The following is a 19625-nucleotide window of genomic DNA, read 5'->3' as shown; positions in this document are numbered from 1 at the left end:
ATACAAATTAAAATCCTTTCAGCAAAATACAAATTTGAACTCCTTCCAGCCAAATACACATTTGAACTCTTCCCAGCCAAATACACATTTGCAAATAAAGAAAACAAACATAAGCCTAACTCGCCTTATCACCTAGTACTCACTATTTTGAATCTATAAGAACCTGTATCAGAGAGAGTGGAGAGAAACCTGGTTGCACGTCTGGTCACTCTCAGAACCGAGAGAGAACAACCACCAAAAACTAACAGCACACACAAAAACTTCCCTCCCTCAAGATTTGAAAGTATCCTGTCCCCTGATTGGTCCTCTGGCCAAGTGACAGCCAGGCTCACTGATCTTGTTAACTCTTTACAGGCAAAAGAGACACGAAGTACTTCTGTTCTATTAACTCTTAACTATCCCTTTATGACACGCCCCCCAAATCGCTGACAGTGTGGAACCACACTGGCAGTGATTTCTCCCTAGAACTCTAGAATAAACAGATCAATAAAACACATGCACCCTTACATATGCCACTAATTATGTAAAACTACACGATTCTTCACATTGTAAGGACAATTTTTAACCAGCTGATTTTGGGAAACTTTCACGGGAGAGTGCATCAACTCCTTGATCTGTTGCCGCTGCAGACATTCCAGGGTTGTGGAGAGGTTCACCTCTTCCACGCCGCCGTCACTTTTCCCTTCATCGTAGACACCGTAATGCCACTCAGCATCATCTCCTCCCTGGGCTGTAAACTGACAAACCTGTAAGTCTCTGGAATAAAAGGGCTTGAGAGAATTAACGTGGTACACTCTGGGCTTTAGGGAGGAATTGAGAAATGCTATGAGGTAGTTCACAGTCCAAGAGCGCCTGGGAGCTGTTAATGACCCTTCCCATGATGCTTCCAGTTTATGGGACTGTTGCGCCTTCAAGACCATAACCTGGTCTCCTACTTTGAAGGAACGCTCTCTAGTACGTCTATCATACCAGGCCTTTTGCTCTTTCTGAGCATCCCCTAGGTTTTCTTTAGCAAGGGCTAAAGAGTGTCGGAGGGTGTTTTGTAGGTTGCTTACAAAGTCCAGAATGTTAGTTACTGGAGAGGGTGTAAACCCCTCCCACTGCTGCTTCACCAACTGTAATGGCCCTTTAACCTCGTGGCCATACACAAGCTCAAATGGTGAGAACCCTAAACTGGGATGTGGTACAGCCCTGTAAGCAAAGAGCAACTGCTGCAACACTAGGTCCCAGTCATTGGAGTGTTCATTCACGAATTTACGTATCATGGCCCCCAAAGTTCCATTAAATCTTTCCACCAGGCCACTGGTTTGATGGTGGTACGGGGTGGTAACCAAGGGATTCACCCCATGAGTTTACCCACAGTTCTTTCATGGTCCCTGCCAGGAAATTTATCCCTGAATCCGTAAGGATATCGGAGGGCCAACCTACCCTGGCAAAAATGTCTATTAGGGCCTGGCATACAGTTTTAGCCCTAGTGTTGCCTAGAGCTACTGCTTCCGGCCATCGGGTAGCAAAGTCCACGAAAGTCAGTATGTACTGCTTTCCTCTGGGTGTCTTTTTTTGGGAAAGGACCCAGAATATCCACAGCTACTCGCTGAAATGGGACCTCTATTATGGGGAGTGGTTGGAGAGGGGCCTTGACCTGGTCTTGGGGCTTTCCCACTCTTTGGCATACCTCACAAGACTGGACATACTTGGCAACATCCTTGCCCATCCCCTCCCAGTAGAAGGACTTCCCCAACCTGTCTTTGGTTCTGTTCACCCCAGCATGGCCACTGGGATGATCATGGGCTAAGCTTAAGAGCTTCCCCCGGTACCTAGTTGGAACCACCAACTGTTTTTGTGGATGCCAGTCTTCCCGGTGTCCACCAGAAAGAGTCTCCTTATATAAAAGCCCTTGTTCTATAACCAACAGGGATCGGTTAGAAGAGCTGAGAGGCGGTTGGGTGCTCCGTGCCGCCGCCCAAACTTTCTGAAGGCTGTCATCTGCTTCCTGCTCAGTCTGGAACTATTTCCTGGAGGTTGGAGACACCAGTTCTCCCTTAGACTGTGGACTTGGGCTTGGTCCCTCGGGAAGCGATGTAGGTGATGGGGTTGTTTTTGTGGCTGATGAACCGCTCTCCACTGGTCCACCAGGTGGTATTTCAGGCTCTTGCTGAGCCTCTTGGGTATGGTTGTCTGCTGCTTCTGCCAGGTTAGGTTCGCTGGCGCCCTCTGGCGTTGGGGTTGAAGATGCGTTTGCAAGCGCTGGCGTCAGTGCTGGCAATGGTTCTGGTGCTGGTTGCGTTTCCAGGTACAGGTCTGGGACTGGAGGTACTGTGGCTGTTGCAGTCGTACGCAGGGGATCCGGGTCCACTATCTCTGTCTGGGTCTCTGCTAACACAGACAGGGCCCCTGTGGACGGCTCAGGAACAGGGATGGGTCTGGAATCTTGCCTGGCTTGGCTGCGTGTAACCATTCCCATCCTCTTGGCCCGCTTTACCTGGTTGGCCAAGTCTTCCTCTAGTAGCATGGGAATGGAATAATTGTCATAGACTGCAAAAGTCCACATTCCTGACCAGCCTTTGTATTGGACAGGCAGTTCAGCTGTAGGTAAGTCTACAGCTTGTGACATGAAAGGGTAAATTGTCACTTGGGCCTTTGAGTTGATGAATTTGGGGTCCACTAAGGATTGGTGGATAGCTGACACTTGTGTCCCTGTGTCTCTCCACGCGATAACCTTCTTTCCGCCCACTCTCAAAATTTCCCTTCACTCCAAGGGTATTTGAGAGGCATCTGGGCCTGGGGATCTTTGGTGTGATGGTGGTGTAATGAACTGCACCCGATTGAGGTTCTTGGGGCAGTTGGCCTTTATATGTCCCAGTTCATTACACTTAAAGCATCGCCCAGCTGACTGGTCACTGGGCCGAGGTGGGTTGCTGGAGACTGGTGAGGTGGGACAATAGGGTGTCTGGGGCTTTCCTTGGGTTGTAGGTGGGGTCTTGGGTTGCCCTCGGGTATAGGGTTTATTGTTGGTGTGACCCCTGTGATATTCGCTCCCCCGATAGTAGTTTTTTTCTTTTCTGCCACTTCCACCCATCTGGCTCCAATCTCCCCAGCCTTAGTTATAGTTTTGGGCTTCCCATCTAGGATGTACCTTTCTATTTCCTCAGGAACACCCTCTAAGAACTGTTCAAATTGTATTAGGAGGTGCATGTCGTCCAGAGATTTAACATTGGCTCCTGATATCCAGGCATTATAATTCTTCCCAATGTGGTAGGCGTGTCGGGTGAATGACATCTGGTTTCCACCTTAGGGCTCTGAACCTCCGACGGACATGGTCAGGTGTTAGCCCCATTCTGATTCTGGCCTTGGTTTGAAAAAGTTTATAATTGTTCATGTTCTCCTTAGGCATTTCAGCCGCCACCTCTGCTAGGGGTCCACTGAGCAGTGGCCTCAGCTCTAACATGTACTGGTCTTCAGAGATGTTGTACCCATGGCAGGTCCTTTCAAAATTTTTTAAGAAGGCCTCAGTGTCATCACCTGCCTTGTAGGTGGGAAATTTCTTGGGATGTGGAACAATAACTGGTGAAGGGTTGTTAGGATTGGCTGTGTTCTTCTGCTTAGCCTGTTCTAATTCCAGGGCCTGCTGGTGGACCTCCCTCTGGAGTTCTATCTGTCTTTTGTGGGCAGCCCCTTTTCTTCCTTCTCTCTTTCTTTTATCTCCAGCTCTCTCCTGTGGGCAGCCTCTCTTTCTCTTTCTCTCAGCTCCATCTCTTTTGGTTTTATTTCTAATTCTTGTAGTTTCTTTTCCATGTCTCACTTGCGGTCTGCATCTTTGATTTGTTTCTCTGCCTCCAGTTTTGCCCGTTCCTGTTTCAGGGTGTCCTTGGTAGTCATGGTTTCTGCTTTCTTGTGCTGGGGCGCCCTCTGCTGTTTACTGCCTGAAATGCTGCTTCTCTGTTGCCTCCTTAGGGTTGCTTTTTTTTAACTCCTTCTACCTAGCTATTCCCGACAGAGTTAGAAAGAAAAAAAACCATTCATTTGCAAATGTGTTTTGCTGGTGTATGGTGACTCACAACTGGAGTCCCTTTGTTTAACAAAGATCTTTGTTAAACCCTAATGCCTTTGCCTTCAGAGTACTCACAAGGGAGAGACCAAAAATAAACTTCCAGACTTTTGCTTTTAAAACAATCTCCTCTAGCCTGCTTTACACACAGCTAGCAGGGAAAGAGAAAGAAAAAATCCTGCTGGCTTTTGCTTCTAAATCCAAACCTCAGTCTGCCTGCAGATAGCTAGCAGAGAGAGAAATAAAAACCTCACTGGCTTTTGGATTCTATCTTATCTATCTATCCCACACGCTGCACACCATGTCATGGTATAATTTCCCCACTCTGAACCTTAGCCTCCAAAAGATGGGGTACCAGCATGAATTCCTCTAAGCTCAATTACCAGCTTAGTACTTGTAGCGCTGCCACCAACCAGGAATTCCAGTGCCTGGTACACTCCAGTCCCCCCCCAAAACCTTGCCCGGGGACCCCCAAGACCCAGTCCCTCTGGATCTTAACACAAGGAAAATAAACCCTTTCCCTCACTGTTGCCTCTCCCAGACTTCCCCTCCCTGGGTTACCCTGGAAGATCACTGTGATTCAAACTCCTTGAATCTTAAAACAGAGAGGAAAATTCACCTTCCCCCCTCCTTCTCTCTCCCCCTCCCAGACTCTCCCTGAGAGAGAAAGTAATCCTAACACAGAGAGAAAATTAACCTCTCTCTCCCCCTTCCCTCCTTTCTCCCCACCAATTCCCTGGTGGAGCCAGACCCAGTCCCCTGGGGTCTCACCAGAATAAAAAAACAATCAGGTTCTTAAACAAGAAAAGCTTTTAATTAAAGAAAGAAAAAACAGTAAAAATTATCTTTGTAAATTTAAGATGGAATATGTTACAGGGTCTTTCAGCTATAGACACTGGGAATACCCTCCCAGCCTAAGTATACAAGTACAAATTAAAATCCTTTCAGCCAAATACACATTTGAACTCTTCCCAGCCAAATACACATTTGCAAATAAAGAAAACAAACATAAGCCTAACTCGCCTTATCACCTAGTACTTACTATTTTGAATCTATAAGAACCTGTATCAGGGAGATTGGAGAGAAACCTGGTTGCACATCTGGTCACTCAGAACCCAGAGAGAACAATAACCAAAAACTAACAGCACACACAAAAACTTCCCTCCCTCAAGATTTGAAAGTATCCTGTCCCCTGATTGGTCCTCTGGTCAGGTGACAGCCAGGCTCACTGATCTTGTTAACCCTTTACAGGCAAAAGAGACATGAAGTACTTCTGTTCTATTAACTCTTAACTATCCGTTTATGACAGCTTCATTGATATTAAGAGTTTTATAAATTAAATGTAAGGTGACCATATTTCCCAAAGAGAAAACAGGAGATCTCCAGCCACTCGCCCAAGCCCCCACCCCTCTCAGCAAGGCTGTTGCCCATCGCTGGAACCCTGCGGGAGCCCCCTTAGGAAGCTGTTGCCAGTCACTGGAGTCCTGCCTGGCCCCTGACCCACATGCTGTAATGGGGGGAGGGGGCTTGCTGGCATCTCCACTCACACTCACTCTGCATGTTCTTCCACACAACACCCCATTTTTTGGACAAAAGTGGGCATTTGTCCTGTTTGCTCTTGCAGCAAAAATGGGACAAATGCCTTCTTTCAGGAAAAAACAGTCGGGATGGCCAGGAGACGGCTTAAAAAAGGGACTGTCCCGGCCAAAACGGGAAACATGGACACCCTAATTAAAGTCTATAAAGTCTTATGAGCACTCAAGGCTTTTATAGCTCTACTCTTAGAACCAACACCTTCAACTGCACGCAGAACCAATTGGACTGCAGTGACCTGCGCAGAGTTCAGAGGCAGGAAGCTGCATTCTGCAGTAGCTGAAGCTTCTGAACAATCGTCAAGAGTAGGACATCTTTGCATCTGACAACAGTGGAATTACTCTTTGAGCTAAAGGAAAAAGCTGCTTCTACTGTCATTCTTATTTTTCAGTTGTCTGGTACACAAAAGATAAGCATATTCAACCAAATCATTTTTCCCTAGGAAGACTTCCACCCAAGGACCAGGCCAAACCCTGTTTAGCTCTTCTAACCAGATGAAACCAAACATGCTCAGACCGATGCAGCTTCCTTCTTTCAGCCATCTAGCTGGATTTTCAGTGGCAACTTGCTGTGACTTCAACAATTCATTCATCACAAGGTACCTATGCTACACCATTACACATCTGTTATGCCATTACTAGAGTTTTATATCTCTCGTTTTAAATATTATAAATCACTGTGCATTAACTCACGATTCACAGCCTAAAAACCCTATCAGAGGGATCAAATTAATGCAGATAACATCAGGACCCATTAGCAACATAGCAAATGAGCAAGACACGATGCTGAAGAGTGGAAGCAGGGTACTGTGGAGATGTACAAAGATTCTTCCTTTAGGCCAATGGTCCATAGGATTTCCAATGTCTTTTCTCACAGCACTACAATCTATATGTGAATTTTGGCCATGCTCACTGCCCTTTCAACAATAAGCCTGGCACAAAGATAGCTTAGCATGATGCAGCCCAGCTTCTAAGCCCCTGCTGACAATCTCCTTCCCTAAAAGTATCTTCTTTGCACATGCTTATCACCATTAGTGTCAGATTTATCAACCTCCTTTAAGAATACTATCGTATTGCAAATTATGCAGGAACAAGCAGGTCAGCCCATTGAAAAGGAAAGTCTCACATCACACAGTGACCATTCCAGCTGATTAAGGAGTTGCAAAATTAGTTCTGAATGCAGCTCTAGCTAATCCTGGATTAATGGATGGATGGATGGGGACTGCATTGCAGCACCACAAGATGGGGATTGTAAAGCAAAATTAGTGATTATTTTAGTTGCAACCACTGTAAGCATGAAGGGAAAAAATTTCAACTTCCACCCCCTCCCTCCAAACACACACACACACACCCCTCCCAAAATTTTTATTATCCTTCTAATGTTTCTATTTTTAAAGATACAGGTCTCATGCAGTCTCACGGCTGGTCCCCCTCTCTAACAGGTTTTTTATGTGCTACTGCAGTAGTGGTGCAATAAGAATGTACAGGACTCCAAGGGGGCGGGGGAAATATTATGAAGACTGAAAGAGAAGGGTACAGGGAGAACTTAATGACAAATCAAAAGGAAGTAGTCAGAAGGCAGGCAGGCAATGCAGTCTGACAACTATCAAACATCTAGCAGAGCAGGTTCACAAGATTGTTCCTCACTGAAACTGAAGATCAGGTCTGTATACCCAACACTTTGCCTTTATAAACAAGTACGACCAAGATGTAGCCACCTTCCTGAGCGGCTCCCTGGACAGCGAATTTGCCTGGGACAGGGGCGACATGGCCTCACTGTGGACCCGCGCCCGCAACGCCATGCGCCAACTGGGAAAGCGACTGGGCTGCCGCTGGGTGTGGAGTGAGGAACGGCGGGAGCTGGGAGTCCTGGTGCCGCGGATCGAGATGGAGGGCAACACCATCATCAGCCCCGGAGCCAGAGGCATGCTGGAGAAGTCCCTGAATGCTGCCGTCCACGCACCCTACGTGGACACCCTGAGGAAAAAAACCGGACCAGGGCAAGGCCTTCCAGGTCACCAGCAAGTGGGACTCCAGCAACCACTTCCTCCCTGCGGGCAGCTTCACCCGATTCGCCAGCTGGCGGTTCATACACCGCGCCCAACTGAACTGTGTCCCGCTCAATGGAGCCGTCCGCCACAGGAACCGGGACAAGCGCTGCAGGAAGTGTGGGTATGCCATGGAGACCCTGCCCCACGTCCTGTGCAGCTGCAGGCCACATGCCAGAGCCTGGCAGCTGCGCCACAACGCTGTCCAGGACCGCCTAGTGAAGGCCATTGCCCCGTACCTGGGAGAGATCGCTGTCAACCACACCATCCCCGACACAGACAGCCCACTGCGCCCTGACATCGTCGTCACGGACGAGGATCGGAAAAAGATCATCCTCGTCGATGTGACGATCCCGTTCAAGAACAGGACCCCGGCCTTCCATGAAGCCCAAGCCCGCAAACTTGAAAAATACGCTCCCTTGGCGGACACCCTGCGGACAAAGGGCTACGAGGTCTACACCGACGCTCTGATCGTTGGGGCTCATGAGATGCCTAATGGTCTCAGACACTATTCGATGGTCTAGAGACATTTACACAGAGCACATCACCGGCCACCGCCAATACCAAGTGTGAGCCGGCATGACTTTGTGAACCCACGAGGGGGAGGAAACTTGTGGACCTCCCCTGCTGGACTTTATCCCTTGAGCCCTGAACCCACAGAACCGAACTCCACCATGAGAGGGTCATCCTATCCCCATTACCCAGCCCGCTTATCTTTACCCATGACTGTCTGTAACCTGTATGTATGAGCGATGTACCCCCACTGCTTCCTGACTGTATCTTGATCTCACCCATCGTACACCCCGCACTGGGAACATGGCAGACTGTATATGCTACGTGCTGTTCAATGCCAAACTACTAGCATCCCCCTATACTCTGTATGCTACCCCCGATGATCAATAACTGACTTTTCAAACTCTCTGTATCGTTTATTTTTAAATATTTTCTAATAAACTTTTAAATCTGTTCTTATCAAAAAAAAATAGTTTGAATGGGTTGTGAGGAAATAGTGAGGAGGAAATAGCAGGTGTTTGCGAAGGACTGTCAGAGTCAGATGACTAAACTGACAACCGGTCATTTATATCAAACAGGCAGCAACTTTTTGATCACCTGGCATGTCTCCTAACTCAGGGATTGGCTAGAGCAGTGGTTCTCAAACTGTGGGTTGGGACCCCAAAGTGGGTCGCAACCCTGTTTTAATGGGGTCGCAAGGGCTGGCTAAGACTTGCTGGGGCCCAGAGCCAAAGCCAAAGCTGGAGCCCCACTGCCCAGGGCCAAAACCTGAAGGCTCCAGCTCTGTGTGGCAGGGCTCAGGTTACAGGCCCCCTGCCTGGAGCTGAAGGCCTTGGGCTTCAGCTTTGCCCCCTCAGGCTTTGGCCCCCCCACCGGGGTGGCAGGGCTTGGGAGGGGTTCAAGCTTCGGATCCCCCTTCCGGGGTCATGTAGTAATTTTTGTTGTCAGAAGGGGGTCATGGTGCAATTAAATTTGAGAACCCTCGGCTAGAGGAACAAGCTGACAACAAAAAAAAAAACAAATGAAAAAGAGCAGATAATTAATGATATAACATGGGAGACTTTAATGAGATGGTCAACTGCTGAAACTGCAATCAAAATTAAGAAATTGTAAAGGACCATATGGAACAGTCAATCACTCAGAGTTCAAAAGACATTTAATAGTAAGAATATAAAAGGCTCTAATAATACATTGTTACATGTTAATTATTTGACAATTGATCATTAAATCTCTGTGAATGTTTAAGATTTGTACTGCAGATTTGTACTGCAGCTGCTTTTAATTCTTAACAAATTTGGCATCTAGATACCATGATGAAAGATGTATTCCAAACACCTAAAATAAGTTGGACATAATCAATATATCTGTAATTATTAACTGTTATTGAGCATAAATACAATTACCACTCTGTTAAGACCAAGTAGTCTATGAATAATTAATTGTGTTTATAATATGTGGGGGTAAATTCTGCTCTCCCTATTCTTGTCTACAGTCCCAATGAATTCAAGTGTAGGGGCATGGAGGTGGTCCTTAATTAACATGTTAACAATATATTACACAAAAAGTGACCCATTGTTCATTCATTGTAGGGTACCCAACTTCACTATGAAGATGAATGGTGTAACCATTTGGTATAGTCTATAAAAATTATGTCATTACAGTTTTAAGTCTTTTCCTGAGATTAGGTGCGTGCTGAATATTTAACATAGCTTCTTTTATACAGTAGCTCCTCACTTAACGTTGTAGTAATATTCCTGAAAAATGCAACTTTAAGTGAAATGATGTTAAACTAATCCAATTTTCCCATAAGATTTAATGTAAATGCGGGGGTTTAGGTTCCAAGGAAATTTTTTGGAGGCAGACAAAAAGACATTATATACTGTACAGTACTGTACTGTGGTTGGGAGGTGCCCATGGCTTACCCTACACAGGCACAGACTGCTGCAGGCAAGGAAGCACCTTGCGCAGCAGCAGCAGCAGCTTCCCTCCAGAAGAACAGGTGCCAACTTTGCCAGTGGATGCTCCAGGCCCACCTCTTCCCACACCCACTCCACTCCCCTCCGGAGTACGCCGCATCCCCGCTCTTCCCCCTCCCTCCCAGCGCTCAGGACTTTCTGGGAGGGAAGGAGGGAGAGGAGCAGAGACACGACACTTCCTCACTCCTCTCCCACCCTCCCAGAAAGTCCTAAGCGCCGCCAAACAACTGTTTGGTGGCAGGGGAAGTGATGGGAGGGATGGACAGGAGGCGGAGAAGAGGAACTTGTGCAAAGCTCCCTTAGAAAGTTGCCGCTCTTCTACAGAATCTTACAAGCAGTTGACAGAGCAAGCAGCCAAATGATGTTATAAGCAAGCATTGCACAACGTTAAACGAGCATGTTCCCTAACAGAGCAGCGACGTAACTTTGAAACAACATTAAGCAGGAAGACGTTAGGTGAGGAGTTACTGTATTTCTTTTTTTTTTAAACCACTCTTACATGTATGTTCCTAAAGACAGCTGCTCAGTGACTATGTGAAATGAATGCCCTGAAAAGCATACACTTTAAGACTCCAATCCTGTAAACATTTACTCACCTGCTTTGCACACGAGACATTAAGCAGGTGCTTATTTGCAGGATCAAGGCCTCATTTATGCATCATTAAATATTTTGCAAAGTAAACAAAGGAGATGACTGGTTAGACAGGTGATTAGACGAGACTTCGTCCTTTATGGTAAACTCCGTTTTAGTGTTATGTCATCACCTCAATCCCCCACATTGAATAGTTGTGTTTGCATTATTTTCTCTGTCATCCTATCATCTGCTTGTCTTGGACAGTGTCCCCACCATCATAATCATACCCAGCTTTCACATCCTACTCCACCATAATACAAAGAATAAATGATAATAATAATGACCAGGTAAGATTTTCAAATAATCTAATTATCCAGACTAACTTTAAAAATAATATTTCACAGAAAAATGAATATTTATAGTAATCTGTTTTTGTACTTATTAATGTCTTGTGACTTTGATAAATGAAAGCTGTTTTCAGTGAAACAAAAGACTTCTAACATTAAATTAAATATCTGAAAACAAGTGACTAAAAATAATGTTATTAGCTTTATTAGCTATAATATAAGTAAGTCTGAATAATCACAATTCATATATATCACCTGATCTATTATCTTTATAAAACTTGCATAACAAAACTCTTTGGAAGGGACGATAATCAATTTTGTTCTTACAGTGCCAGTATGAAAAAGAAATTACTGAATTTTCATGAAGCAGAACAAAATGTAAACTCAGCTGTCCTCCTTTCTCATAAAATGTTTATATTCTATAATGCATTAGATGCTGCTTTTAAATGTTCCTTCTCTTTTTTTTAAGTCAAACTATTGTACTTATTTTTCATATAAATAGCTTCGAGTAATATATGCTGAATTTTGCAGAGACCATTTGGTCAGATTCTAATAATCCCTCTTGGGAGCTGACACCAACTTCCAGCAGCCGGTCCAACATTACAGATTGGAATAATAAAACACATGCTGCTGCAGCTCCCAGAAAATACAAGTCTGTCTTTTCCAAAATGAAGGATGACATTCTGAGGATCTCAGAAGCCTCTTGTCTCCTAGCTAGAAGCATGGAGCTTATCCTTTTTAATGAGCAGTAAACATTCTGGGCTCTAAATAAACAAACAAACAAAGGGAATTAACTTTTTTTTTTATTCACTGCAAAATTCAGGTCCCATGATGGGTCTTGTTTTATCCATCAAATTAAATAAAGATCATTGTATTATTAGGATAATAAACTGATAGAAAATGTGTTATTTTAAAACAGAAAAAAGTGCTGTTTAATGCAGTGAAATAAAGACACTTTTACTCGGCACAAATTTGAAAAAATAACCTATAACCCCGTTTTTCACATGATGAAAATGTTGAATTATTTTTTAATTCTCCATATGAAAATGATTACCAGATAGATGTCATTAAATTTGCCTCCAGGAAGACAGACTTATTAAAAAGATTGGGATTTCACTCCCAAAAATTAGCTTTGTGTTAGGGTATTTGCCAGCCTAAGAGAAATTATACATCTTCCCACTACATTTCATCTTTTATCTTCACAGCATTCCAAATATAAGCCTCAGGTAGGTCTAGACTTCTCATGTTTGAACTACTTGGTTGAAAGCAATCCACGGTATAATGATTTTTTTTAAGACTAGTCTGAAAAATGAACAGTTTTTCACATGCACAAATGCTACCAGAAATCAAAATATCCTATATCTTCCTACCCTCAGCAACCCTCTCTGCTGAAGAAAAAAAAAGAAAAAGCTGTTTTACTAATTTATAAGCACCACGCAGACCCAAGCAATCTACAAAGAAATCACTCCACCAGTAATATAGATATAAAAGCACAACGCATCTTGTAGGTTTTTGAGAAATTCTGATAGCCAAAAAAAAGGCTTAAAGAGTTTAAAATATTCCCAATACTCACTGAAGGCAGCCACTGCAAGAGCCAGTGTGACAACGATGGAGACCCATGAAACCCATAACGCCTTCTTTCTGTAGCTCTGAGCTTCATGAGGTTTTAGCCTTGTACTGCTTTCTAGTAAACCTGATAAAGGCAATATACAAAGTGGTGTGAACATTACGTTACTCCTTTTAAAAAAGAAAAACACATCTGTGTCAATTCAGGACCAAACAGATAATTGTATATCTCGTATATGGTACATTATGAGCCTAATTCTACTCACCTCACTGAATTCGGGTGAATGAAGCTAATAAGAGTGCTTGAGTGAGCAAGGAGAACATGTTTTGGCTCTAATGTTTGCATTTCACCTGACAGAGTATTAACTGCAATCTTCACCCCAGAAGAGCCCCGCTATCTTCAGGCAACTAAAGGAAGGTTCGCAGTAATTTCACTGGGTATGTCTAGATGGGGATAAAAGCCCCATGAGCATGGCCACAGCTGGCTCAGGTCAGCTGAATTAAGCTTGTGGAGCTCAAGCTGCAGGGCTAAAAATTGCTATGTAGACAGTCAGGTTAGGGCTGGAGTCCAAGCTCTGGGACCCGCCACCCTCACAGAGCCCTAGAACTCAGGCTCCAGCCCAAGCCCCCGTGTCTACACAGAAATTTTTCAGCCGCAGCGCCCATGCCAGCCATGGGGGTTTTATCCCCATGTAGACACTGATACAGGTACACATGAGGGACTTGATCCAGCACCTATTTAAGTCAATGATAAAACTTTAACTGACTTCAATTATTCAGGATTTGGCCTTAGTTCCAGATAGGGTGACCAGTCAGCATGTGTAAAAAATCGGGATGGGGGTGGGGGTAATAGGACCCCAAACAGAAAAAAGCCCCAAATATCAGGACTGTCCCTATAAAATTGGGACATCTGGTCACCCTAGTTCCAGAAGAGAACTATAAGAACACAGGAAAAAAAAATTGTGTTGGAGTGTTAAGTTCACCAGGCTCACACACCTGAGAAGTTAACTTGCTGATCCATTAAAATACAATACTCAAATGGAGTATCAAAGCAGGAGCATATGTATTTTAGGAGGATGATGAAAAAAACTTAGAGATGAAAAAGACCTATTAGACCTGAGGAAGAGCCATATGTAGCTCAAAAAACTTGTCTCTCTCATCAACAGAAGTTGGTCCAATAAAAGATATTACCTCACCCACCACCTTGTCTCTCTGTTAGAGCATAACATCTATCCTCCTGCAAAGGCATACAATCCCCACATAGAGGGACATGAGAGAGGAATTTAGGGCCTGATCCTGCTCTTCCTGAAATCAGTGCAGTGGGTGTAGAATTGGGTCCTAGGTCCTAACCAATTTTTAAAAATTTTTTTTGGTCTTTCACCATGCTTTCCAACTATGAAACCCTCCCCTGTTTTCCCCATCCTAATCCCCAGCTAACAATTCAATTTAAATATCAGAAAAATAGTGATAGTCTTCTGCTCCTTCTCTCCCCTCATCTTCTTTTAGCCCTAATTATGATATACATTTAATTAAATTTTTTATATATATTTCCTTTCACCAGAAACTGTAAAATCTGATCCAAATCTGTTTCACTCATGATCTCTGGAATATTTTGTTTAACAAATGTAAAATCCAGTCAGTCTTCTCCAGTGAATCTTCCAGGATGTCTGTCACTTTTTCAGAAAACACACGTTTGAAAACGGAAACTACTGTAGGCTCTGAATTTGTAAAGCTAGTGCATTATAAACATTAGAAGCAGCATAGATGGCTTGAAAACGGAGTTGGGCATTAGAACTAGGATTAGAACTAAGAATTCCTATCAATAACTCATTTTGTGCTCTTGGGAAAATCACTTAACCCCACTGCCTCAATTTCCCCATTGGTAAACAGGGATAATATTTGCCTAGGATACCTCACAAGGGTGTTATAAGGATTAATTACTTAATGTTTGTACAGAGTTTTCACACATAATTATTAAATTCTTTGTGCCAAATTTTGCCTCAGTTACATACATGAAACTAATTAACTTCAAGAGGAGCTGCACTCTTATATGTCAGAGAAGAATTTGGTCCTATAATAAGAGATCGTATTTCTTAATTTTTATGTTTAAATTGGATTTATTTTCAACACACATTTAATGCTTTTCGAATTACCAGATTGATAGCCCTCAATGCTTTGATTCCTCTGTATGTTCACAGAACAGGTCTGGAATGGGTAGCAACAATACACACTTCTCACTAAAAGGACCATTGCAAGCAGTTTAGAAGGTAATTCCTCCTCCATATCCATTCAGTACTAGACCTGTGCCACTGCCAACAAATGTGCACAATTTCAATGGTGGCTTTTATGAGGCTAACACCTAAAAACAGGTCTAGAGATAAAGATAAGATTTCATTATTCTAATTGTATAACCACAGAGAGAACATCTCTCCTTGTTTGTTGGCATTCTTTTTTCTAGCAGCATTTAAGGGTTCTCCTTTAAGGTCCAAATTCTGTCCAGATGTAAAGCTTTTGGCTGATTTTGGCTCTGAGGTGAAACAAACATCAGGTAGAATGACACATTCATTCCTGCTTGTTTCTTTCTTTAAATACATCATCCAATTCCCAGGTAACAGACAGCTGCTGCCATGAAGACCAAGGCATACAATAGAGGTTTATGAATCATATAGACTCTTAGCTAAATAAAAGGAAACACATTCACAGCTAGCCCCTTTTTATTGCTAATTGTAATTCAAGTGCCAAGAGTGCTTCCCCACTGTATAAGATTCAGCGCCTTAATTTCATAAAATCAAAGCACCCTAGCTATGAGAGCTACACTGTAACGTGTATGTTAAAAATGATTGAAATATTCTTGGTTAGAAGGATGTAACTTTTTTTCCTCCTCCCTAAAATAAGTCACCTACTTTTATTTATTTACAATTTTCCGCCACAAGAAGCATCATCTCATTTTAATGAGTCCTAGGGGACTGCATGCAAACATACACACATATTCATGCAGCTACCAAACACATAGCATGAAAATCCTTTTACAAAAAACATTAGCTCATTAATTTACATACAGCAAACAGATTCATGAGGGAGAGCTTTTGATCTTTTCACTGCATGTTACAAAACAATGTTTAATTTTAACTGACCACGGCACATTTTAAACCACCTTTAAATATGACCTGCATTGTTACAAAATGATGAGCTTGCATCTATTGATAAGATTTCTCCACCCTGAAACCGAGGTGCTGAATAATTTTGCTCAAACAATAACTTGATTTAGCACCTAAATATCCCTAATGTAAAGATAATGCATTTGTTAAATGCATTGAATTTGGTATATTTTATATTATGTTTCACCACCTAAATATACATTTCACAACACATAAAATTATTATATTAAATAATAATTCCAGAACACAAGATGTTTATGAAGTGATACCACATGCTGATTTAACAGAAGTTTTTTTTTTAATTTTACTAAAATAGCATTTTAAAATGTCACGTTTGAATTTCTCTGTTGTTGGGTTTGTTAATTGAAAAAAAATAAAGCCCTATTGTCTGATTACAATGTTAAATCAAGGACCTGATCCAAAATCAATTAGAGTCCATGGAAAAACTCTCATTAACTAAGGAAAGCCCTTAAAGAACCATTTTCCCTCCAAATACTTCAGTGACCTTTTTTGATTTAACAAAATGCATAAGGATCCTTAGAAGTACAGTACTTGAAAAATTACTGAAGCCAACTGCATTAGAGATTCATACCTATATGATTCATTGGAAAGAGCCACTGTAAAAAGTGCAATATTTCAGCAATATTATAAACAAACTAAAAAAATTATACTGAAACTTTTCCTGGAAATACTGGGGACAGTGAGACAGCTTCCTGGACTCTTTCTCCTTTAATCCTACTACAGGCCAATTTAGCTGGGAAATCTCTTCTCAAAATCTCCCTTGATTTTAAAGGTGCCAGCTCTGACCATTTTATCACAAACCTCATGACAGAGGGTGGGGGTTGCAGATTTTAAGTTTCTCTAGAGCTCCAAATTCCTGCCAAACTTTTGCATTTTGACCTTAGTCAAAATGGCTGATGTTTCCCATTACTTCCAATGGAACTAAAGCCACAAGCTGCCCTCTGTCAAGATGTCTACCATTTTTACATATTATTAGTAGTATTTTATTATGTATTTGTATTATCGTTGCACCTAGGAGTCAGTCATGGATCAGCCTTTGGCCATGAAAGCAAGACAGTAAAGATGGTCACCAATTCCAATATTTTCCCCAGTATGACTGAAGCCCAGATGGATCTCAAGGAAGATAGTCATGCTCCTATACTCTGTGGCTAGGGAACTGGAAAGGAACTGTGAAGAGAAAGAGGAATATGGGAAGCCTGAGGAAGCCTAAGGAGATGCAGGGAAATGTGGAGCACAGGATGGGGACTGAGGAGGTGCAGGGGAATGTGGGGTGCAGACAGTAAAATTAGGACACTAGAAGAGGGAGAAGATGAGAATGAGAGGAAAATATAGGGGGAAGGTGAGGGGCAATAGACTGTGTAGGAGCATAGCGAGTGAATGCAAGTGAAGCACAAGTTGGGGCATGGAGGGAGACAGGATAGTGATGAAGGAGAACAGAGAGGGATAAAATGGCAGCTTCCTACAACCAGGGGATAGGCAAGGGTAAGTGGAGTGCAGTGATGCCTGCATTTGTGCATGTGCATTTAAGGTTGAATTTTGAACCTGTAAAGATCACACACAGTTTAGAGGTTGGCAGTTTTCCCCAGATATTCAAATAAGAGGGCAGGTAAAAAACACAAACCAACCACTATTATTTTTTAAATTTCATGATTTGGGGGGAGAGCTGGCTCACGATTTTTGAATGCCTTATGTTGGCAGTGGTGGGATTTGCACCTTTGGGGGCACTATAGATTTAAGCACCACCTCATGGCCCACCAAAGCCCCTTGGAGAGCCTCTTGGTAGCTGCTGCACTAAGTGGGCTCAATCCCATCAGCAAACAGCAGCCTTTCTGTAGGAAGTAGGTTAGCAGAGACCCCAGCACTGACTGTCCCTCCTTGGAATCCCCTCATTGAACCCCTCCCTTTTTATCACTAATTTACTTCTTTGAGGAGCTTCCCCTCCTCTCCCATTCCTCTAGTCTGCAGCCTCTGGGACATCTCATGGCTGATTCCCTAGCTCTGACTGCATCCTTGGGGATTCTCCCACCCCACTCTCTGGTGGAAAGCAGTTAGACTGGCTATATATCTGAGAATCTCCCTGAACTACTTAGGCTGTCCGCCTCTCATCTGGAAAAGTGCTGTTCTGAGGCTGTGGTGGCATGGGGGAAGGCATAGGGAAAGAGTGTATAGGGTGGGCCTTAGGAAGCTTCTGGGGGCAGGCTGTTGGGGTAGTTACTGGAGGGGCTGAGGAGAAGGATTAAAGGGAAAGGTACAGGGGGTATAGGGTGTGTACTAGAAAGGCTGCAGGGGTGATGAAAGCAAAAAAGAGTTGCAGGTGCGTTGAGGGATGGGCCGGGATTATTAAAGAACGGTAAGTGGCTATGTGTAATGGGCGAGTCAGGATAGGTGTCGGGGCAATTATGATAATACGGGATGTCGGAGGGACCGCTAAGAGGCTGCAGGGGGAATATGGTGGCGGAACAAATGTGAGGGGGCTTCAGGGAGCGACTGGGGGAGGGATACGCCTTAGGGAGAAATGTAGGGGAGTGATGGAGCACTGAAAGGGGGGTAATGGGGGACAGCAGAGGTGCCCGCGGGGGTGATTTAGGAGAAAGTTACGTTTGGGGAAGGTTGCAGTGGGGTGATTTAGGACGGGAGAGCTTATTATGGGGGCTGCGAGGAGTGATTTGGGGGAAGGACGCAGGGTGTGCTTTTTGGGGGGAGTGTTAGGGTTGCAGGGTGTGTGCTGTAGGTGGGGGGCTGCCGGGGTGATTTCGGGGAGAATGTGGGGAGAGGGTGTAGGGACGGGGCTCACCTCTGTCCTCCAGCCCTTCACTGAACTGTCCGCTTTCCCCGATCCGCAGCTGTTCTTCCTGCTGGTCCTGGGAGGGGTAGGGCGGGGTGGTCCCGGGGGGCTGCACGATGGTGGGGTCCGGGGTGCTGGCCGGGTCCATGTCTCGCGGAGCGGGAGAAGGCGGTAGGAGAGCGCGGCAGGGCAGCGAGGAGTGCGCGGAGCATCTAGCACGGGGGGAGGAGGAGACTGGGCTCAAACCATCAGAGGGATGGGGACAGACGGCAAACAAACTCCTCCAGCGGCTCCTCGCCAGCCCCCGGGCAGGTGGGGAACCAGAACAGCCTCCCGGCTCCTCGGGGGAGGGGCGCAGTCTGATTGCAGTCCCCCCTCCCCCAACAGCTGGGGGGAGGGCTGCAATTAGAGGCCCCGCCCAGCCCCAGAGGGGAGCTCAGCTCAAGGGAGCTGCAGTGGGTGACCCCCCCAGCTAGTGGGGGGAGGCTGTACTCAGAGCCCCCGCCAGGTCCCAGGCTGTATGGAGGGTGGACGGACACCCTGTGGGACGGGGTTCTTGCAGCCCAGGCACAGCAACACGTTGCTGGGGCGTCCCACGTGCGGCTGGGACTCGGCACCTCTCTGTGGCAGCGTTTTCTGGGGTGGCGCTGGAGAGGGGGAGGTAGGTGGTGGTGGTCTCGGGGCTGGTCTAAGGCTGTAACGCCGGGCCTGCAGGAGTGAGGTGAGAGAGCCAGGCTTCCCTGCATTATTCCCTAACTCAAGAGCCTGGATTCGAAGCTGCTACAGGAATTTGCTTCACTGCTCTTGGTTCTGTTTCCTTGAGGTGATTTGGTTTGGGGGGAAGGGAGTTTAGGAGCTGCCTTTTTTGGGGGTGGAGGGATCAAACTCAAGAGGATTTAGGTGATTTTTTTTACTAGCAAAATAAGGACCCACTGCTGAGGATTTCACAGCAACTGCTGCTAGCCAAGGAGGAAATAATCTGTACAACCGGCCCTTC

At 44.7% G+C, this 19625-nt stretch overlaps 2 protein-coding genes across 6 annotated transcripts in view; one reads left to right on the top strand and one right to left on the bottom strand.

Annotated features, from left to right (window-relative positions):
• Positions 1 to 18980, bottom strand: part of TMEM163 (transmembrane protein 163) — a 169356-nt gene extending 150376 nt beyond the window's left edge. The window contains exons 1-2 of the mRNA XM_050916038.1: positions 18638 to 18980; positions 12672 to 12791 (exon numbers count right to left, since the gene is read on the bottom strand). Of these exons, the coding sequence (XP_050771995.1) occupies positions 12672 to 12791; positions 18638 to 18776 (259 nt within the window). The 5' untranslated portion in view covers positions 18777 to 18980. The remainder of the gene's footprint in view (positions 1 to 12671; positions 12792 to 18637) is intronic.
• Positions 18124 to 19625, top strand: part of ACMSD (aminocarboxymuconate semialdehyde decarboxylase) — a 94455-nt gene continuing 92953 nt past the window's right edge. For 4 of the 5 annotated variants that reach the window (XM_050916036.1, XM_050916037.1, XM_050916033.1 and 1 more), the window contains exon 1: positions 18125 to 18193. The gene's annotated coding sequence lies outside the window, so the exon portion shown is untranslated. Of the gene's footprint in view, positions 18194 to 19625 lie in introns of all 5 variants that reach the window. The other variant, XM_050916034.1, reaches the window with a different exon arrangement.

Source organism: Gopherus flavomarginatus, chromosome 10 (genome assembly GCF_025201925.1).
Source record: "Gopherus flavomarginatus isolate rGopFla2 chromosome 10, rGopFla2.mat.asm, whole genome shotgun sequence".
Taxonomy (NCBI): Eukaryota; Metazoa; Chordata; order Testudines; family Testudinidae; genus Gopherus; species Gopherus flavomarginatus.
This window is presented reverse-complemented; position numbering and strand designations above follow the sequence as displayed.